The 23,788-nt window shown below is 34.9% G+C and overlaps 2 protein-coding genes across 3 annotated transcripts in view; one reads left to right on the top strand and one right to left on the bottom strand.

Annotated features, from left to right (window-relative positions):
* Ncc69 (sodium chloride cotransporter 69) overlaps nt 1–16,626 on the bottom strand; it is a 38,331-nt gene extending 21,705 nt beyond the window's left edge. For both annotated transcript variants that reach the window (XM_076123423.1, XM_076123424.1), the window contains exons 1-2: nt 15,970–16,626; nt 507–616 (exon numbers count right to left, since the gene is read on the bottom strand). In XM_076123423.1, the coding sequence (XP_075979538.1) occupies nt 507–616; nt 15,970–16,356 (497 nt within the window). In that variant the 5' untranslated portion in view covers nt 16,357–16,626. The remainder of the gene's footprint in view (nt 1–506; nt 617–15,969) is intronic.
* Nucleotides 16,627–16,920: 294 nt separating this feature from the next.
* LOC142978823 (arrestin domain-containing protein 1-like) lies at nt 16,921–23,593 on the top strand. Its single transcript, XM_076123408.1, has 8 exons — nt 16,921–17,187; nt 18,359–18,478; nt 18,882–19,096; nt 19,488–19,670; nt 21,383–21,568; nt 22,083–22,340; nt 22,592–22,652; nt 22,930–23,593. The coding sequence occupies exons 1-8, from the start codon at nt 17,076–17,078 to the stop codon at nt 23,025–23,027; spliced, it is 1,233 nt and encodes a 410-aa protein (XP_075979523.1). The 5' UTR covers nt 16,921–17,075; the 3' UTR covers nt 23,028–23,593.
* The last annotated feature ends 195 nt before the right edge of the window (nt 23,594–23,788 follow it).

Below are 23,788 nucleotides of genomic sequence, written 5' to 3'. Positions count from 1 at the left end.
CATATTGCATAATCCTACTCTAAACTAAACACATGAGATTTCCTTATCACTGTTTAATGTTACTACATTCCTTATCAATGCATTATGTAGTAATTAAATGGACTAATGGTAGCTGTATGTTTAACATAGTAATTTTCTAAAGGCAGTCTATATCGATGTTATGTTTTTTAATTGTCTGATTTTCGGAGACCTGACCAGAGACTACAGAAAAGTTACAGTTGAAACATTCTGTTTTTTATCAACCTATTAACACCTTTTTTATAAAAGGGTTTGAAATATGTTTAAAATTTGGAAGCGTTTGGAAACTAACATGTTAATTCTCGATAAGTATCTTTTTTTTTTTTGTGGTGCTATAATATTGTAATTCTTTACTTATTTGTTACTCTACCCTAAAGCACTTAATTTCGTTCGTATTATTGCCTAGTTTAACGTATGTTTCAAGTACGCACTCCACACTATCTAAAATGAACTGACTATACTAGGCAGACTTTTAACAAGAGCCTCACCTGAAACTTTTCCCATATTTAGTGTCGGTAGCTGTGAGGGGATCGTCGCTGTCCATGCCGGAACCTTCCGAATCTTCCGTAACATGTGACTCTGTTTGATCGTCTTCCATCTGAGGACAAAATAATACACATTAATTTATAATTTTTTCTTTTTAATTTTAATACACAACTGTTCTGAAATAGTTGACTCCCTACCGAGCCAATAGTCTTACTGTACGAGCAGCTTACTAACATCGCAAATTTATTTTCGACAGTAAATACGTTATTTATTTTGCTGTTTAGGTAACATATAACTTATTTTTGACATTTCAATGTTCAAGCTCTGCATCTACCTAATGTTGCTTCTTGGGCTAAATATACTGACACTTAACACTGCATTCAGTAACAGTAAAAGTTTGAAACAATAGTATTGCTACACAATTCCTTACATCGCAATTTATAGCCACGAAAAAATCAAAGCATTTCCTACAGGTGGATGCTTATCATCAATTCGTCACCATTTCCCCTGTCAAACGATCAGACCATTACGTCGTCCAAATCGAGTGGACACCATTTACGCTTCAATTAATTTTATCAGTTGTATCTTATCTGGCCGAGTGGTTCACTTGTTAAGCGTGCTCTACGACCTTTGTGCTACTATATGTGATGTGCTTATACGCTTTAATACCACGTGTATACTTTCAGGTGATAAGATTCCTTTGAGAACACTGAAAAAGTCTATAATAAGAAGATAAAAGGGTGAGATGGAAATAAAGTAATAATAATTCTTTGAATAGGCTAACCTGGCTATCGTGTTGGACAGATACATAAATCTTATTACAGATGGGAGTCCCACGCCCAATAATCGGACATAAGGGTTTTCTTTTTTGATACTATCGTTATCGTTGCAATAAAATTAAATCTTACTTCCATCTTGTTTTATATTCCGGGAAACCGTCATAGTTATATAGAGCAGGAGAAATTGGCACACAGGGCATCTTATTTAATTTCTAAAAATAACCAGTTCGAATGATTGGTATAGAGGTTACCCATGGATCAAAAGTTTGGTTAAAGATGTGGTCCAGATCACGACCTCAAAACCACATCTCATTATCTCAAATATAAATATTTACAGAAGTATCTAGTAGTTTAATCCCTCTGAATCGATTTTATAAAACGTTGAAAAGGGATTTCAACTTAAACAAAGTCTTAGCTGCTTCAATTTTCACTGCACGATGATGTAGATTATACCCTTTCCCAAATAGAAGCTTAATTTTCATTTCATGGTTACTTCTGAGAAGGTTTCACTAAACTACTTTAGTTTTCTATACCTTCGCTTGTTGTATTTTAAACCATTTGTAAATCTCAAAGGACCCAGTCAAGATCTTTTGAATTCAATATGAAGTCTGTACAAGATCTCGTGTTTAAACATACATTATTATTATTACATTAGCTATAAATAAACGAAGTGCTCAAGTTTTACACGCCTCAAGTATTTTATTACACGGTACTTGGTTACTGATATATTCTTCATCTATTAGCGTCATTATACCCACGGCCCATCCCTTCAGTCATTTACGACACAACCTGGTCGTAAAGTAAATACGTCTTCTGTTTTATTCGATCAGAACAGCACGAGAGCAAATTGATAATAAAATTCTTGTATTATTATAGATCGATCATAAAACCTAGACACTTGCCTACATCTAGATAAGTACATAATATTACATGTTCATACTACATTGCTACCAGAATAGGATACCTATGATCGAGCTCTGAAAATGCTACATACATTCTCTTATATCATGATTCGATTGGTAGTGTACGCAATAGCTATGGCTGATCATGAGGGTCCGAGTATTTAAGAAAATTCCCAACAGCAACTTGTTGGTCGCCACTTAAATAGGACTTAAAACGACGAAGGGGTATACATTCGGCGTAAACAGATTATTGATAGCTGTTGCCTTCAAGGGGTCATCAGACAGAAAACAAAAGAGGAATCGACTGGTATGTTCACTTGAAAGAAATCCTTAAGCCTCGTTGGACGAAATATAATACAAATTCTACAGTACTCTGGACGTTGCAACAAAACTCGCAACATCTCCGTCATATCAATAGGAAGCACTGAATATTTTTTATCATAACCAGCAAATACTTCCAGCGCATACTCGCCTTAACACGATTGATCTATTGCTCAATAGATATATCTATTTGATCTTGTCAGTACTAAATCGTTGGTAGCAATACATTACCTTGACGTCAGAGATCAGCCCAAATGTTTATGGGTTCAGCCGGCGATGGACAGCCCATAATGCGTGGGAATACGTTTCTATGCGAAATAATAACCTATCATCGAAATAGAACATGGGGAACTGACTTTGGCATGCAAAAAATATGATTTTGCACAGAGATTTGATCTGATGATGATTATGATTTGATTGATTTATACATTTTATACGAATGAAATACTGGCCGTTTATATGCTTGCATACATTTACCTATAACGCTAGATTGGCAATGATTATTAATTTATTATATTAATAGATAAAAAAAATAATAATTCTTAGATAATCAAAATTAACGACCTCTGTGGCGCAGTGGTTATGGTGGTCGGCACTCCACTACCATTGCGTCGGAAGGTCGTGGGTTCTTTTCCCACACGGAATTATTTGTGCTATCCACAAATAGTTGTTTCAGGTCTGATTGTACTTTACTTGTGTCTGTGTTTTGTAAGTTTGTAAAAGCCCTCACGCAACAGGAGAAATTCTTAGTGCGGGAGTTGTCTTTTGAATAAAATAGTTTTTTGGATACGTATACAGCTTTATAATTTCATCAACTACTATATGACTCATCATTTACTATGAAACTATTATGTCCACGCTCACGCTGTAACACAACAAAGGTCTCCAAAGCTTCGGACAGCATGATGAATGAAAAATATCCCTAACAAAAGGTGGTAGAGGCAACAATGGGATGGCAGCAGATGAAGGTCGTTCTTATCACCGTATGTTACATATTTGTAATGGTCAATGTTGGATATAGCACGTGGTGCTCTGATAACCATGGTACGATATTATTCTTACATCCCGTTCCCGTAGGAATGTTTAATTACTGAGTGTTGAGAGAGGAATAGACAAATTCATTTGATACTCTTTGTAGAAAGCGTGATAAATATAGATACACTTATAGGCGAGAAGAGATTAAAGTATTGTATTTTCTAATTACAGCTTTATCACACAGAGTAAATAAATTACTACTCAAGGCAATTATAACTTTTAAAAGTTTCAAAAGTTAAAAAAAGTTTCTTATTTTAAAATTCAAATGACCTACAGCGTTTTTCTCAAAGTCGTATTTCACTATTCGGCTAAAAGTCTCACTTGCAAGATTTATTAGAGCATCATAGTCAATCAAAGCAACATTAAAGACGTTGAAACAACATTACAGCTCATAAAATAGTACCGCAAAAACACATTTCGCGCAACCGCTAAAGTAAACTTGCTGATACTTTAGTGATCAGCACGTGGTTAGACTTTTCTTTACGTAATTTCGACAAACCAACATTTCGATCGTTTAAAGAAAGTCACAAGATCGTAAAGCTTGCCTTATTTTCTTTTTATTGCTCTCATTTGAAAACACACACGACTTTTCAGCTTTCTGATAAAACATAGTAGAAAGGAGCGTATTTTAGTGAAACCACAAAGAAACGCCCGTAATATGGCAATTAAACATTATTAGGCAACGTTAAGTACTATTTTTTATAGCATATGGGTAAAACATGTCAATAAAAGCGACCGTAAATAAACGGATGTTTGTGTATGGAAATAAACAAACGTGTATTACATAAATTAAGATAGGGTTACGATAACGAAATACCTCTGATTTACCAGAGCAAGCTACGAAATGGAACCTCAATGCAACTTACATCGCGGGTCGTATCTCTTGAATGGACCCGTTGAAGAAGACAGCACAATGTTAAGTAGAGAGGTCTGGGCACAAAAGACAAACAATAGAACTTAAAAGGCACTCACAGAAGAAAACGAGAAAAGGCAAGCATTATATTCACCTCGGCACTTTGATCGCCACAGAAATCAGAACGTGCTCACGACGCTATATTTTTGTCGTCGTTTGCCGATGAAAGCGTCGTGAGCACTTTCTGATTTGTCGAGTATAGCCCACCGTGGCGGTCAAAGGGTTGAAGTCGCAAGGCAAGATTTGATCATGGGTTCACGGGAAACTCAATTCACTTTCCACGGCTGTTTAGAACGATAAAGGTTAGCTCAAAAAATAAAGGGTACTTGTACAACAAACATGAACCAGACAAGGTTAAGTACATTAACCGCTAATAACGATTACATACATCGATAAGTTCAAGTGCGTACTTAATTGATTGTCATTTATTATTGATCACGCATCGCATCGCATCGCAAATAGATTAATATCTATAATTTGACGGCTACTTAAGTGTTCTGGAGTGGTCACGTGTTGCTTCTACGAAACACTTCATGGTTTCCTTCGGCCCTTTAATGAAGTACAATATCGCACGAGGGTAACTAATGTAACTATATATTATGTCAGTTTCCAAAGGATATGCCAAGGCGTCTATGAGCGTAGCATTTAATGTTATTGTGGAATAAGAAGTATGAAAACATAATAATTTTGTTGTTACTCAAATTAAAAACTCGACTGAAATAATTTAAAGCTTAAAGGGTAAACCCTTGAGGCCTAAAATATTGATGGTAATCCTTTCTTACCATCAATATTTCAGGCCACATCTTTTATGTAAATTCAAAATAGAAAAAAAAACAATCTCTGTTTTATAATGTGTCGTCAATTTTCAAAGTACAGTGAAATATTGCCAGAGCGCAATTATCAATCTACGTATATTTATTTACAAATTTCCCACTAGAACAGTAACTATGTAATGAACACGTGTGTGTAAGAATGTATTTTACACAATACCAGTTGACCTACGGTTACTCAACTGTTACGAATCCATCAACCTCGAGCGACTTTAAAATAACAAACTAATGAGACATTAAATAATAACGCGGTTTCACGCGTGACACGTGGCTACTATAACACTGATACGTACTCTTTACTGTACACACTGTCGATTAGTCGCAGCATCGAAGGCGACTGTCAAAAAATAATTATTGTTGTCAATTTCACAAAGCTTCAGCAAGCAGCCTTCATCGGTCTCCTTAGTCACATGAATTACCATTTCATAGGTTAAGTCTTCAAGAATCTATTTTTCACACCATGCAGTCTTGAATTGTATGAAGTATTTGGGGCAGTATTAATTAAGTAACAGGTATTTTTTTCTGTTTTTACGTCTTTAGTACTATCAGTGAAAACGGAAAATAGAAAAGGAGGTGAACTGAAGGACAATTTAGAAAATTAAAATGGTGAGTTTGTTAAACGTGAGTGCTACGATCAAACGTCAAACGCATTAACCAAAGTCAAATGTGTACGAACTCTAACAGGCACTTAAACACAAAGTATTTCAACTGCAACTAAAACATTCGTGTTTTATAGCAGAAATGACGCACATTAGTTAATTTACGTACCATTTCAATTGAGTTATTGTAATTATGTACATTTATAACACGATTCTAGTAAGTACTTATTAGTTAGTCGTGGATTTTAATTATAGAAGTTAAAAACTAAGAAATAAATTATCAAAGAGCCCTAACCAATCCAAAACTATATTAAGACATACTAAAAGTACAATACATACATACATACATGTATATAAGAAAGGAATGGAATGTAAGATTCGAGTTATTTCTTACACGTCTTCTGATGCTTTCTCACAGCGGATTCTAACTTTGATCTAATTTAAACTGAAGAATGATCCTTTCAACGTCAATTCCTAACCACAGAGCAATTTCAGGCGGTACAATAAAAGCATTCTCCATTTATCTCAATCGAATATCGACAACTAGGTCAAAACAAACATTCAAGCATCCTACACGAGCGTGAAACAATAGTCAAATATTTCTTTAAAATGTAAACAATACTTTAAAATACACTAGCCACGAATTTACATACTAAAGAATATAAATAAATAAACCATGTTCATACATTTTTACTAGTCGTGATTGAAAACCAGTTATTTACTTAGAATTGAAGGACGCAAACCTTTATCACGACGGAATACCTCGCTACAGTTTGAAACACATAAAACGTTAACTATACGAGTCACGAATTTAATTTGTGTCATATGTCGAAGCATTTATTTGTACTGTCACAAGGATTTTTTTACTTTTGTAGCCCTGTTTCTCAACTTCCCTTATATATAGTACAACAACTTATTACAAAGCCTTTGAGACTATGGCAAATTCGCAGTTAGAGGTATACAACATTTTTAATTAAGAAGAACTTCACAGAATTTATAATTCTAATCTAGATAATTCTTGAATGTCAAGGCTGGACTAAGTTTTCGAACTATAATTGCAAATCTTTCCAATGATCAATAACGACATGTGGTGTGCACTGTGCAGTAACATTAGGGTAGAATATGGCAAGTATCCTATATCTTGGAAGCTATATTTCTAAGAACATATTCATTAAGTAGCACTCAATAATAACTAACCACAAATGGCCAGTTTCTTCATACACTTCTAAAGTAACAGCTAAAGCCATTGACTTTAATTTTAATTCGTGAAAAAACATGTGATGCTGTTACTTTTGATGAAGAAACTGGCCGGTAACTGATCTCTCAAATAATAATAGTTACACCATCACCAGCAGCTAAGTAGTAATAATAACCTCTTCTTATCGGGGAAGAATACCATCAATTTTGGCAGTACATTCAAAAGAAAGATTGGGGCCCCACAACTATGGGTAGCGTAGCGTAGCTATTCAATGGGACCAGGTGTACAGGATATGTAGCAACGTTCATTACGTTACTGATAAGTACCTGAAGTAAAATAAGCCGGCGTAGATCCATTAACAATTGACTTTTTGAACAATCAATTTTGGAGTATCATTTGACTGTTACTTTTGCAGCTGTACAAACTCTATTACTATGTCAACACTGGGTACTTACTTTAAAATTATTTTTCCTTTACTTACATTTTTTTTACTTTTATTTGGTTTAGTAAGGAATTAAAATGGCCATTCATCTTTTATTCATACTACTGGAGACGTGTGTTCAACGGACCGTACAAAGCAGTAAGAACTGATTTGACATGTTACGCGAGTTTTCTGATATTATAATTTTAACCTACTAATTTAAAGTCCTACAATAAATAAACTTGACTCGACATCTGTTTGGATTTAACTTACAATTATAGAGTACATTTTAAGTATGTACAACTCAGCAACTATAGTTACCTGTTGGAAAAGGAAGCAAAAGATTAACGTTTCAAGAATTACTCCCAGTCACATGATATAAGTGGCCACATGATCTCGTTGGTCGAAACGCGTCCCACGACAAAGAAAAAATTACCTTTACATCGTTTACTGTTCTCCCGCCTAGAACTGAACATATCTGGTCACTGTGAGATAATATAGTCACGGCAAAGGAGGAACTAAATTGCCGTCTATTTGTAGTCAGACAGCCCCTGTTGTGACTATATATCAAGTTGTAAGGTTAAGGTCTATGAGGCACGACACGTTCCTTAAAGATTTAGAAGATTGAGAATCAAGAGTCTATTCATAGGCATATTATTATAATAACTCGTGATAAACAGAACTGTATGAAAATATCTTGAGAACGAATCGCTGCTGCCCCAAATTGGTCGGTTTACTAGAGAAAACGAAGGGGATAATGGATTTCCTATCAGGCATGATTGATACTGAAGTGCTTAATAATAAATCAGACGTTAAACGCTTCGTAGCTAACAAAAAGCGGCTAATGAGCAAAATTCAATTTGACCAGACGTCTCAAAGAAATAAGCATTTTATCATTTTGTCCAATAATTTTCCGTTCCGTTTAATCACATTGCAATAGAACATTTTAAAGGCTAACAAGCACATATTATGCTAATTAAAATCAAGTACATTATCATAATACGATCATAAAGTTGAGACGGATATAACTAGGTAGGTACCAGGAGCCCATAAACACGTGGAGACATTTCATTCACAATAGAGTCATTAGTTGAATAATTTGTTCGACGTAGTAAGTTGTCAGTAGCCGGTACTATGTGGGCCCTTCGTAACGGAACAAAGCCTTAACAATCACAATATTAATAACCTTAACTCTTTAGTCATTCGTATGCAGTTAAGCTTTCACTTTGATTTATGTTTGAAACAAATTGGGCCCACGTAGGTACGAAAGGTACTAGGTACATGTATGTTGAAGATTTCTAAAAAAAATATTGGCTCTTGGGGTCAAGTTTCAACTTTTTGGATTGGTTAAAACGATTGGTAGAAAGTAGTCATACCTGTGAAATTACAAAACACACACAATATATTATACTGTTTAATAAAAACATTCCCACCAAGATAAGAAATGTTTTTTGCTGCTATAGAAATGCTCAGGCATATTTTCATACATTTCTACATATGTAGCAACTCTCGGCCGTTTTCAATAACCATTACAAACGTCTCTGAAAAGCATAGATAGGTCCCAATTCATAACCCTAGTTATACTATGTAACCTATCCCTATAATTTAAAATCTACGGTGTCCATTGGTCACGAGTTCCATAGTGACCTATATTTTTATTTTTATCAAATGACCCTGCGGCGAGTGAGTGATTTATTAACTTTTATGTTTATCTGTCTATTAAATAAATAAGCGACGGGTTCGTAGCTGCAATCTAGTGTAATAAGTCTATGAAAAACTTGCAGGGGATTTGGGATACACACTTTCTAAGACGTAAAATACGTAACTGGAATTCTCGAAGCTAAAACTAACCCGGCGTTGTGAACTCAAGCATGGGCAATGAAAATGAGACGGCAAACAATAATACTTCCTAGTCTTTAAATTATTGAAGACAGAAAGTTGGTACGTCTTTAACTATCGTTTCAAATACAGCAGTTAACTGATAGATAACTAACCGTTTGTACTTTACGACTTTTCTCTGGCCACAATCCTAGTCAGTTAAGACGATTACAACATGCAAAACCAGTTCTTTGTGTACTAATTTAAGGTCTAAAGTCCTTTGTAGAATTATAGTCATTTAAAATTAGCCTCCGCCTCCTCATCGTGGACAAACTGTTGCTATTTTTATCTTCTTTAAGAGGATGTGTCTCTTTGAATCAGTGAGTCTCATTGAAAATGGCGAGTGTTTATATGATGGTGCGGGTGACTCAGTTTCAACAGAAGTTCATGAGGAATGCCCATAGTCATATGTCTTGGAAGTATGGGGAATATTTGGCGACGATTCAAATATTTTGGCGCACGGGTTGCGATGGAATGATTGGACGGTATATCAAAAAGCAGGGCAAAGTTATGATGATGGGATCATTTTAGTCGCATGAATAGTGAAGGCCAGCCCTTGAGTCATCCGATCTTTCTGGTAAACCAGGTGCCTTTACCGTGACGAGATTAAACTTCGGGAAAACTCTCATGACAACAGGTTTTCTCACGACCTTTCTCATCGCGCCCTCAAAGTGAAAGCTAAAATTTTGATACATACGAACTTTATACAAGTTGGTATTATGCAAACCTTTGGTTGTTTTAACCTACCATTTGGTTCTGCTTTCATCTGGAAAATCCTGAAAATATCTAAGTGGAAACTTGTTCAGTCCCTGCACGCGACAAAATATTTGCGTTTGGACTATTAAACAGTGCTCAATGAATATAAATAGCCCCTAGCTGGTTCGTAGAAAGAGCTTATTTTCCAGAAGAATTCTCGAGTCGCCTATTTCCATAACAAAGCGTATAATAATACAGTATAATAATGGGACTACGAGAAAACTTCCATTATACAGTATTACTATGAAACAAATGCAACGTTTAACATACCTATTCGAATTCCATTAGATACTGAAACACGCTACCAGTAACTGGATTATATTTTAATTAATTTCTAGCAATATTTCATCCTTCCTTTGCTAATTTCTAGCAATACTCATCTGGGATAAGATTTGTGTTATAAAAGGAAAAAGAAATGTTCGATAAATCATAATAATGATTGCAGACTTAGATAAAATACTGATAATCAGCATCCGGTGAGACTGTGGAAGCCGACTCCAACAAAGTTGGGAGAAAGGCTAGGCTGATTGACTTAGATCATTTAGAGATATCTGTCAAGGATGCAACATTACTAATGAACAAAACCTACATGAGACTACAGTAATTTCTCTTAAGAGTTATACAGAAAAAAGTATCCATTAATTCTAAAAGATTCCATACGACACTTCCGATTACTCTCAAAGCAAACAAAGTTGCAGTTCATTAGACTTTTTGTACGCACAATTTGTTATAATGATGATAAACAAATAATATTCCTAGGAGAATCACAATCATTTGTTTCGCTACACGACTATTAGCTACAATGTAAGCATTAATCTATCAGGAAGGAAAACAACTGGCAAAACAATTGTGGTGATAAATTGTGTACTAGAACTATAATGGCACTTCTAAATCAAGTGCTTTAGGGGTTAATTCTATAATTAGATCGCGCTTGAAGTATATGTGCAACGTAAGAATGGGTTCGCAGATTTTCCGTAAAGTCTAATGTGAAATGACAAGCTGGGTGAAAGACTGGCGATTAGTCACGTCATGTAGGAAGAGATGTCCAAAAATAAACATTAAATCTTTATAAGGTGCAGAATTTCCTTTATTCCTACCACAACATTTGCAGCACTCTAGTAATTAGTAACCCGAAAAAAACTTGACCGGTGAAGGCCATATTCTAAATTCCATATGTAACGCCACATATTTTCAAGTATCACGACGTTATTAATATTGTAAACCAGCCCTGCTACAGAAATACCCTTCAAGTTTTACTACAAGAAAAATTGATCAAACAATCTAAAGACGTCAAAATCTAGCGCTTTACTAAAGACATTAGGCAATTGATCTTTGAACCTATCACAGCACTATTACATGACATTACATTAGTACGCACGGTGCGATCACAATCGTATCGTAAAACCTACAATCAGCGATACATCATCAAAAGTATCAAATAAATGTATGTCATATACTAGTTTTACATACTTTTGTAACATTTGCATAATTACAATTTGTGTCAGTATCACGGTTTTATATCCTCGAAAGATTTAGTTCAAGCAAACAGTAATATCTTTGAAGGCATAAGTGGTAAAGGAACATTGGCCTCTTTTAAGCTGTCCGATTGTTCCACAATAATGCTTTCACCAGGGACAAATAAAAATCTGACTACCCCAAAATGTCTTCTAGTGAAAGTATCTAGAAAAAACCGGCCAAGTGTGAGTCTGACTCGCGCACGAAGGCTACCATCATAAAAGGACACGTTTATTGTATGGGGGGACCCTATTAATATTTTAGTAATAGGGTAACATTTTTACCTTCTAGGTAAAGAACCCTAAAAAGACCAAATAAAAATACAGGACCTGAAAATTGACCAAACCTTCATAAACCATAAAACCATAAAACCTACACAGTCCACAATTATGAAACGCAACACCTGCATTACGTTGATTTACGCTTATTAAAGAGGTCTCGTATCACTCGTCTGGTCTTTATTTAGAACTTCTATGATATCATGTCTTTCGACAGGACGAAAATAACTACACAAACAGGTGGGCAGAAGACTGATTATGATGCAAGGACACTAATTAGGAGACGGTTACGACTCCAAGTTAATGAAAGGCGTGAAATGTATTTCTTGACGTTTTAACGATCAACACCACGAAAATGATTTTATTATAGATGTGAATTGTGAACCCGAAAATACATTAGTAGCGTTTTTACTAACCCATTACTGTCCCACTGCAAAACAAGGGTCTCCTCCCAAACGAGGGAAGGGTAAGACCGTGAGTCCACCACGCTGGCCAAGTGCTGGTTGGGGACTTAGTATGCCCTCAATAAATGTATGTAAACATTTTATTTTCGTAGCTATTACATGATCAAAAGCTTTTATTTAATTGGCCGTTAATTATAACAAGCCTTTAAAACATAGGGTACTCAGGCAAATTGGGCAAAGCATGGGAACTACGATTAACATATTTACCTTCTGTATATTTGCACCTAAAACAAAGTCAAGTTCAACCGAGCGGCGAGATAAAGTATTTTAGTGTTTTTAAGTGATCATTAAACTGAGCTCGGAACTTCAGTTTAATCTACCAATTTCGCCGACAAAGATGAGGTCAACCTTTGTTCCCTGAACAGCGGAAAATATAATCATGAAGTAATCTCTAACTTCCGCATTCAGGAGAAATATGAAATCATAAGTTTATTCATGAGGATTTTGTAATTCAGAAGGGACATCAATACAAGTATGTAAGTATTGAAATTCAGCACAAATGTACATTGAATTGTAAATTTATCCAATAACATCTTTCATGGCTCCGTTCAGATTTGTTGGAAGAAACAAGATGAATATTGGATCAGCTACGCCTACATGAATGCGAGAAATTGATTCAATCGTATCTCTTTTCATTTATCTCTGTTTGTATTGCAGTTTCGCTAACGTTCTAGCAATATCGTTGCTTACGCGATATGAATGATTTTTTATTATTCAATTTCATTCTGTTTTTAAAGAAAATTATTAACAGCTTTGAAGATAGAATTTTGTGATATAAGCAGATCTTTTTATTCGCTTTATAATAGCCACCAGTCATTAAGACTCGCTTGACCAAAGCAACCAGAACTCTCTTTCACGTAATCGTCTACACAGAGACACGTGAGTTTAATTCTTCCTGGTCTATCCATAAACCAACTAACAGACCAACCGAACCCGACAAAACTGCTTTAGCAATCGCTATTCCAATATCCATACGGTGACAAGAGCAGTCGTCAGTTAATCCGTCCATTCTTCCAGCGCCCTAAGACAGGAGACTCGAGGCTATAGGAAGCTTACCGCCGCCTGTGCACTTATTCAATTTACCGCTATTATGATTTATTGGTCCGTCCAAGTAGGCGCCTATGACCTAGACCGTAGCTTGTCGACTTGTATGTCACAGACATTCAATAACTATTAGTACTTTTGTGAGGAGATACAAAACATTTAACAGAGTTTTTGAAAACCCAATTTTAGATCGCCATTAAAAAAAATGCGCAAAATCTTGATAGAACACAGTTTGGGATCTGTGATGGTCCAAAATATTTAATCCCTGATAGGTGCCAGTGGGGATGAAAAATAGGGTCAATGATACTTTACAAAAATAAATCTTTATCTCGGTTACAAATCAAACTATTTTTTTCTATTTTCGGATATAGGGCATGCTTTTTAATATATAACTGGTCAAATGTTCACTCAATACTATCTCTAAAATAAAGAAGGGTGTTGACAAATGGCACAAACTTAGGGAGTGTTGCTGGGACGAATGAAGCCCAAACCAGGTGTGTGTACTATTCGATACGGAACATGGTCACAAAGCGGGGTAAATAATAATAATCTCAAAAAAAAATTACGTCTCTCATAATTAAACGGCGATACTATAGTAGGGGTTTAATGAAACGGTCGTCGACTTACATTTTCAGGGAAACTAAGCGGATTGCCGCCTAAATAAATTGCCGGAACTAATCGTGCTGAAACGAGGCCATATGATGACCCGAAGAAAAGGTGTACAGTATTCACATACCGTCGGACTATATGTGTAGTTTGAAATAAATGATTTCAGTTATTTTTTCATGAGTAACTAGTAGTAAGATAGGGACTTTTTTGTTTGAGTTAACTATTCAATTTGTTCTTGCTAGTAAGCGAGTTATCGCATCTGAACCGATACGATGTAAAGGATGTACCTATAAACCTTATATTATGATTATATCGGGTTTAAGCAGGTATTAGGTAGGTGTAATGAGTGTACAAAAAATACGGAAAAATATTTATAATTAGTACATTAAGTCGCGTCGTCTCAAATCGCAGTATCATAGCGACAAGCTCCTTTGAAATTGAGATATTGCGTATTGTTTCGCTTAATAAGCAGAGCTAATTTATTTTATGTGAGAATTGTTATTCTTGGGTATTTAATACGACATACATAACATGAAAAATATAGGAGTTAAGTTTACAGCAAATAATGTTGCTAATTATAGGATTTTTATTGCTCTGCTGTAATTTTTTGAATTTAAATAGAACATTTTATGAATTGCTTCCTTCAGAGATTTTGGTTTGGCTCCTACCTGGGATACTATTAGGGACACCATAATCTCTCTCTGATTTAATTAAGAATACATATTAACATCATAATAATATCCCATTATTATATTATGATTCCATAGTTTCTATCTACCTACTGGTATCAATATAACTCATTCATTTAAAAATAAAAACTAATGAGCTCATGCACCAAGCATTTGCTCACATAAACTCAATAAAGCACTAATCTTTTAAAACTCATCTATGTAAATTGTAATGATAAAATCATGATATAAGTAAATAAATAAAATGTAATTCAAACTGTGTATAACTTTATGTATTGTTTCTAAAATACTATGGACCCATTGTTTATATAGCTGGTTTATTTTATTTGAGGCCATTCATAGTTTTATTAGATTTATACCCATTCATGACAACATGGTAGAATGAATAAACAGATGTAAAATCCATTGTTATTTTGTATGTGACTGCTGATTGTTTGATAAATCCGGGTGTTGATTTTTAGGTCAGGCAAAGTGTTAACAAACTTGTTATTTTTTATATAAATATTTTAAATTATTTAAATTGGACAAAACTAGCCAAAATAATTTGAGGACAAACTATTTTAATTTATTTAAATAGGATTTTGATATAGGTGGTAAATGGCAATATTATTATATTTTATGCACAATTAAATTATAAACATTAACATTTTTAATCCTGACTGGAAAGTGTGGATATATAAAATAATAAGTAGGTACCTATTAGTTTTTAATTTGTGTTTTTTTAAAGTAGTCATCTTATATTTACAGTGGGAGAATTCTGCACATATAGGTGGCATTTGTTGTTAGGAATACTTATAAATTATTGCAATGTTGCAATCAACAGCAAAGCATTTATAAATATTGAATTTATAATGCACACAATTTTTCCATCCCATAGTTTTCCCAGCAAAACACATAAATATTAAAAAGTCTAAGCAATTATTGAATTTATGATTGACTGCAATAATTCTTTACCTACATACATTACATTTTTATGAATATTCTTATAGTTCTTTTTCCTGTAATCTCAGACATAGTTTTATTATTATCATACTAATCTATAAGTGGTAGGATAAACAGGGGTTTAATTCAGAAGAGCTCAAGCATTTCTTTGTAATGCATCAAAAATGCATGTTTTAGAAAATAAAACATTTGTATTAACAAAAAAGTTGGTTGGTGTGTAGTAAAGGATTTGTAAGGTAACTGGGACTTAGAAAAAAAATCTCAATTTTTAAAAAATAAAAATAATCCTTACCTGAAATCTTGTAGCAGATGGTTGATCCTTGAAACGGGAAGGCTTCTCCATATCGCGGAAACTGCTCTTGGTGACATTCGGCGACCGTTGCGTGATAACAGCACCATTCGCGGCACTTTCCGGTAGCAAACGATCTTTTTCACCTGCCTCTTTCGTTCTAAACTGTATCCCTGCTTCCAGGTCCTCACTCCTCGAGGGCATGTCCGTGGGATACTGAATATTCCCATTCGTAGCTGCCATAGACTTCGCGGAACTTATTTTCCTAAATCTCCCGATAATAACATCTTCTTCGTCAGTTACCGGTACATTCAAGATCTCCGCCACAGTGCTCGAATTAACCTCCGGCTTCACTGGGCTCATCTCTATATCTTTCTGAGGCGAACCCATTTTCTTCAGTTAAAATAAATTCACTTTAAAATTTGATGTTTTAGCACATAACTTCAGTTCTTCAAAAGCGTCCGAAAATGTATGAAAACATGTACATGCGTCAGAGCCACGGCCATACACGCTGTGTATTATGTGTATGAAAACTTAATTTAACAAAAAAAGGTAAAAATCGTAAACCTTTGTGTGACAAAATAAGAAAAATATATAATGAATAAAAAGCACGCCGATATCGCGTCGGAGCTACAGCGAGCGATATCCCACTTTGCTATCCATTTGACAACTAAACTGGGTGAGCGTGAGCATGACGGCTTTCATGCAAAGTATGTTTATTAAAAGCGTTCCTAAAACATGGCAACATAATAACAAGTCTATTTATGAAAAGTAGTTTCATAAAGGTTTCATAAATTAATATTTCATACATAAGGTTTTAATTTTCTTGTCGAGTATTATATTATAGACGTTATTCTTCAAATAATATTTGAAGTCATCGTTCCTTTTCATGCATACATCTACTCTGTCAATGTCAAGACTCAAGAATCAGTTTGTCAAAGTTGACAAGTCAACAATAACAAACAAATTTCCTCAAACCTCTCTCAACTAAACCGATTTAGTAAAAATGTTGAGTATTTTCCTACTAGCCGTTGCGACTGCAAGGAGAAGAGGAGTGCGATTACAATTATTATTCATAATATTAGTTTCTAGTTTACTCTTTTACGAGAATGTCGGATGTGATTGATTTATTTTTAAACCATAATGATGGTGTTTATAAAGCTGGTGAAGTTATTTTTGGAAGTATAAACTTCAATAGAGATGAACCTATGAACATTATAGGTAAGTGAATAAATGAAAAAGCACCTAATACCTAATTTTTACCTTTTCTTGAATATGCAATGAATACTTTATGTTTTGCTAATATTTTCCTTAGACCTGTCTAATTCATTGCTTTTAAACTTTTTTTTCTGACTATTTTGGACTTGCTCAAAGATGTGGTGGTAATATAACTGTCCTTTTTTTTCATATACTTAACTCAAAATTAAAAATAGAAAGTCTTATAGACTTATTAACATGGAGTGCGGAAGAATGTTTGTTTTTATTTTTTCTTTTTGGATATGGTTTAAATAATATGGATACAGTTTAGCGTATCTCAGGAAAGATTAAGATTAGTATTCTGTGGGCTGCGGGCATGTGATGATTAAATTGAAAATTGTTTCTAAAACCTAGACATCAAACAAGGAGTCTACACATATCAACAAAACATGTTGAGTCCATTAGAATGAGTGCTATAAATAAATGCGACATATTGTACAGGGAAAACACAAAGGATGATTAGAACAGGAAATATTTCAATATTTATTCATCAAATGTATATGTGAACTGTATATGTTCACAATTAATTATTAGGCAGTATTGGATGAAAAAACTCAATGATGTGTGTAGATAAAAAAAAATATTGTTAATATATTTAATTGTGACTCACGGACATGATATATGATGCAGTAATATAAAATAAAAATGTATTAAGTTAGTTTCCTCTTATCTGTGTTGTTTTTGGGAATTCCCAACTCTGACTTGCTTGTGTAGTTAATGCGACCTGCAATGACCTGCATTGTATAATAATAAGTAGGTACTGACCAGTTGGCATTTGCTTTACCCAGGCAATGTAGATAGAAGCTGTGTTAAAGGTTAAAAGTGATGTCATTTACATTTTTATATGTAGACTGTATTCTTATTTATTTTATTTTCCATTGAACTCTGGCTCTTTCATCTGCCAATATTGTGGTCGCAGTTGTCACTCCTGCATAGGACTTTTAAGCCACAAAGATGTTCCTTCATTACAGCTATTCCTCTGTCTGACACCACCTGAATCATTTGCAATAGATGGACACAAGCCAATGATGATTATGACTAGAAGAATGTATAAAAACTATGATAAACTGATGTATTCTCAAATACACATAGGTAATGTTTGAGCTTTTCTTAACAGTTTTCTTCTTGCTTTCAGAGTTATCCGTAAAATTCAAAGGTTTCTGCAAAGTTTGGTTTGCTAAGAGTGAGCGTAACCCAAGAACTATTCACGAGTCTTTTGAGGAGTACTTCAATAAGAAAACTTATATTATAAGTGGTAAGATACCATAATTAAAAAAATTGTCTATCATTTTGTGGTGACGCATAATATGCTTCCGATTAACGCAGGAATGAGTAGTATTGAAATATGATTAGAGTGGTTCCAAAACGCAGCAAAATGGTTGCCAGGCAAAAAAGTGACGTGCTAGAACTAAGGTCTAAGACTTATATTACACATATACATACTTACGCTATCGCTCACGTTACTGTTGCCTAAATTTTTTTACGACGCATAGGTATGCGTTTTCTTTTTTGTAGCATACCTCTACGTCGCTACCGCATGCAAGGCTTTGAGAGACTTTCGAAACAATTTATTTATTTTCAAAACTAGTAAATTGATAAAGCGCAACTAATTAGGCCTGGACAGTGCTTGAAACTATCTACTGCTATTTCTATTCCAGGCAAGCATCTTCTACCAGCTGGCCGCCATAAGTTCGAGTTTAACTGTCCAATACCGAGTGATGTTCCATCATCGTTCGAAGGTATCCACGGTTATGTGAGATACGACCTCAGGATCGCACTGGTCGCTTCTGGCATGCTGACGCCCAGTATAGAAAAGACGGCCAACATTAAGATATGGAAACCAATAGATCTGAATAACTCGCCTTATGCCAGGGTTAGTATTTTTTTTTTGCTTCTGTATTTTCCTTCTTATGTACCTAATTTCGTCGTTTCGGGTAAAGATTTCTCTCTTCTAATTTTACGTCTTTCTTCCAGCTTTTATTCAAGATATACTTGTAGGAACTAGTGTTTTTCATACTGGCACTTCTTCGCCTTCATTGCAGGGCCACCCAGTTTTATCAGGGGGCACCATAGATCTGAAAATATTCTGAAATAAAACAAACCATTGTGATTCAAAAGTTTAGTCATAGATCATTTTTGTGACGACATCCAAATCGTATTCGATTTTTACTGAGCAGGTAGTTTAGCGCAGTAGGCATGGAGTAGAATATATGGTTTTGGTATGATATGGGTTTACGCTTTAAATCGATATATTGTTTTTTCAGAGGCCGATAGAATATGAAATAGTGAACATGCACTGTTGCATGTGCACGCGCCGCGGCACGTCAGAGGTGCAGATGAAGCTGCCGGTCGGCGGCTTCTGTCCCGGACAAACTATACCCATAGAAGTGAACGTTACTAATCCGAGCAGGACGCAGATTGAAGAAATCAAGTTCTCTATTAAAAAGGTACCTTTCTTCTAACATTTGTGGTTTGAAAGATGATATATTGAGAAGGATTGAGAAAGGAATGCTCAGGTGGTTTGGTCATGTAGAGAGAATTAATGAATGGGAGTAAATGGAACCGCCGGTAGGAGGATCTTGGAAAGATACAGATCATATCGGTGATGGCTTGAAAAAAGGTCAGGTGCGTAGTACTCGTAACCGGCGGTCTTGTAAGACAAGATGTGAAGATGTGTATGAGTATGTAAATGAGGCAAGAGGAGTTTGTAAAGCTCGTAGCAATTGGCGTTCTTTGATCTCTGCCTACCTCTATGGGAAAAAAGCGTAATATTATGTGTGTATGTATGTAACATCTAACATTAAAAACTAAATATTTTAACAAAATCAAAACAAACCATTGTCATTCAAACGTTTAGTCATGTGTCTATTAAAAAGGTACGATTCGTCTTTTAATTAGACGAAGTTACGTTTGTTTTGTTGTCATTATTATCCTCCTGACCTATATTAAGCTACTAGGACTAGATTTGTTCTAAGTAGGTAAATGCACAGGATACTGTTTCTTACGGCCAAATGTCCAATATTAAGACACAGTCTCTATTACCTAACTAACAAAATCAACCCGGTTCGTCCTCAATTCAAAATATCTGCAATGGTTTTTTGACGCAGGGTTAAACCTTCTCAAATTCTAAATAACAATTTGTGGTTTGATATTAATATTTGCAATATTGCTTGGATTTCCGATTATACGTACATAGGTATGATTCATGAGGTTTGGGATTTCCACACATAAATCAACATAATTAAATTAATTAAATCGTACTGTTTGAGACATGTGAGGTTTAGGTACTTTTTTAAAGCGACGCATTACAAATTGTCTCGTTGAAGAATAAATAGAGCCAGAATCCAGGGAATCGATGGTTCATGAAAAATGCGTCATAAATAAATAATCGGCACTGATCCCATGGCTTACTCACGTGTCTAAAATTAATACTGAATCCGCTTATCTGTAGTGCATTTAATCCGAGAAAAAGTAAATATAAAATGATTGCGTCATATTGAAACTCTTCCTGGATTATTCCTGGATTGTGATCTCAAATAAATAACATAAATGCGTGATTCATAGAACGTTTTTTCCTAAACTACCGTAGGTGTTTTCCTATGTACCTACTTACGTAGATTAGGTAACAATAGAAATTAATTACGATTATTCCTTAGGTATACCTACCTATCTACGTAGTTGGTTCCGATTTTAGCGTAAAAAATATATTTTATTTATTTCATTAATTATGATTGTATAGGTAAGTTAAGGAAAATGCTCTAGTTAGGTTAGTTAGTTAGTTCAAATGTTAATTATAATTTATTTCAATGTTAATTATAACTAATATTGTATTTGTTTTATGACCGGTACATAACAACAATTGAAATGGTAATCAGGTAACTAAATCAATTATGGGCATTTTGTTTAGATTTAGAACTAAAAAGTTGTCTTTCAATAATCCAAAGTAGCATAGGTACCTAATTATTTACGAAAATGTCGGAAACGGCAGCAGTCCAGACTAGATGTTTATATCATTTGGACAACCGTTGCACCTTGTAGGTATATAGTTTTTCATAATAAAGAGTTAGCCTTGCAATCAATCCATAGCAAATCTATTTCTTACTAAGAATAAAATTATAAGCAGAATTGGCCGATAATATTATTTTTACTATGTTCCCAGGATGTAAGATACGTGGCCAGTACGAACCCAACAGCCCGTGCAGTGCACAGCACGATAGCAGAGATCAAGAAGGGCCCCATCAGAGCGAGGACCACGCGACACTGGGACCTCACTATGACTGTCCCGGCCATGGAGCTACATAACCTCGAGGGATGCCGGTTCATTCATATCGATTATGATTTCAAAGTAAGTTGTTAATGTAATCCGTTTAGGATCTATCCCACTAGTCCCGTTGAGTTGTCCTGTGACGGGACAAGCGACACTGTTTTGATGCCAGTTGTCCCGTCACGGGAGAACTCAACGGGACTAGTGGGATAGACCCTCCGTTTAGTAGGTACTCGATATTTAATTTTGTACCTTTGTCTAGAATTTGGTTATAGCCGCAAGCTGCAGCGAGAAAGATGAAAAGAAGATACCGAAAGATCTAGGCATAGAATGCAATGTAAACTGTAGTTCTTTCTTCCGCTCTTCTCTCTTAATGACAAAGAGCAGAGAGGTTAAGCCTTGAGTCTACCACGCCTTGGAAAAGGGACATTCTTTTTTTCGCTCTTTTCATTTCATTCTTTCAATAAAAAGTTTTAACAAAACAGTCAAGCATCCAAGTTTCCAGCCATTTACCCCGTAAACAATTGACTATTATTTTAATCAAGAAACAAAATAGAAATATCTACTTTAAAATTAAAAACGATGTTATTTCCAGATATCAGTAAACGTGGGCGGTTGCCACGAGACTAACGAACAGTATCGTCCGATAGTATTCGGCCACATTCCCCTGGCGGGCTTCCAGGACGAGGAGCAGCCTCCGCTGGGCCCGCGCCCGCACCGGGCCCTGAGCCCCGCCGACTTCTACTACCACCCACCAGCCACTATCACCAGCCAACCACTGGGCAGGAGCTCGGTCAAAGTGATGGCGAAATACGTGCTGCCTGATGATTTCAATCTGGCTGGTACTTCTTTGGTAAGGAATCGTTTATCATATAATTATTATGTTCATAAGCTTTTAGCCTACTTGCTTGTCTTTTTTATAAACATAAACGGATAAACCTACAATACAAAAAATGTTGGCATCATAATAATCGCTATAGATAAATAGATTTTTAGACGCTGTATCAATCTAAGTTTATTGTTAACCCATCTCTTCCATCAAAGCCTTCGTTTGGCATCCATCCTCGTATATATTTTAATGATATCATTTAATTCTATTCGCAGTCTGTAAGTCCTCCTCCACCTTCCTATGAGGACGCTATGGCGTCCACAACAAACGAAAGCAGTGAGTATTTTAGCATCACCTTATCTATCGTAATATGGATCAAACTAGTAAACATGTGTTTGTTTAATTTAATGTATTTTTCCACTAAAACTGTAAAATGTATTCATGTAACATGTTTTGTCTCTAAATTAATTTTGAAACTGGCTGTTAATGAGAAAAACAAAACAAATTAACTACTCCATTTCTCCGAGTGCGTGTCTTCTCATCTACGCCAATAGATGGCGTTATTTTGTGTATCAATGCAGCCGTGTGTAACATTTATTTAATTTTTTTGCAGAAAAACCGTCGACCGAAGAGACTTCAGAAACAATCACTCCTGCACCACCTAGTAACAATGTGATGCCTAAACCTAAGCCAGAAGAAACTGACCTATAAGACTTTCTTACATTCAAGTACGGAGCAGTTACGCACGCCTGTCGACGCGTGAATGTATTGTTAGGACTTGAAATCGCTCGAAGAAAGAATAAAATTTGTATTGACAAACTGTAGATGACAATTTGGCCTAAATCGGCGCTCAATGAACTAACTAGGGGTTCTCGGAGTTACAGTTAAAATTTTACATTCCTTGACTTTTAGTTTTAACTGTACGTTTAACCGTAAAGTGTGGCGCTAGACTCTGTTGTAAAAACTGTAAAATAATTAAGTAGTAAGAATTGATATTATTTTTAATATACTTATTTTAAGTTTTAAACGATCACAAACAAATATTTGTAGTATCTAGTTTCGTATTGAGTTGTTATTATAATATTTTAAATTTTATTTCTCAAAGTTCTTGAGACTTTCTATACCTTTATGTAATTATGTGCCATATACCAAAGTTCCAAAGTATGCATTTATTTTGAATTAAGTGCCTTTTTAAATAGTGAGACAACAGTAAAACAATATGATAATGTAATTTTTTATATTTTTAGGTTATTGTTTATAAATAAAGAATATTATTTTTATTACATTTTTTTCATTTTCTATCCTACTGTGTTAACAATCTGCTCATTAAGTAATACTGATGATGACAAAAATAACTCTACAATGCCACTGATGTTCAAAATATCTACATTGTACGTAGTTGTATGTTATATTTGAGAAGTTCCAAGCCCATTGTTAGTCAATCACAACTGTGTAACTTTTCTCGGACTTGC

Source organism: Anticarsia gemmatalis, chromosome 15 (assembly GCF_050436995.1).
Source record: "Anticarsia gemmatalis isolate Benzon Research Colony breed Stoneville strain chromosome 15, ilAntGemm2 primary, whole genome shotgun sequence".
NCBI lineage: Eukaryota > Metazoa > Arthropoda > Insecta > Lepidoptera > Erebidae > Anticarsia > Anticarsia gemmatalis.
The sequence above is the reverse complement of the archived record's forward strand: the minus strand, read 5'-3'. Positions and strand labels throughout refer to the sequence as shown.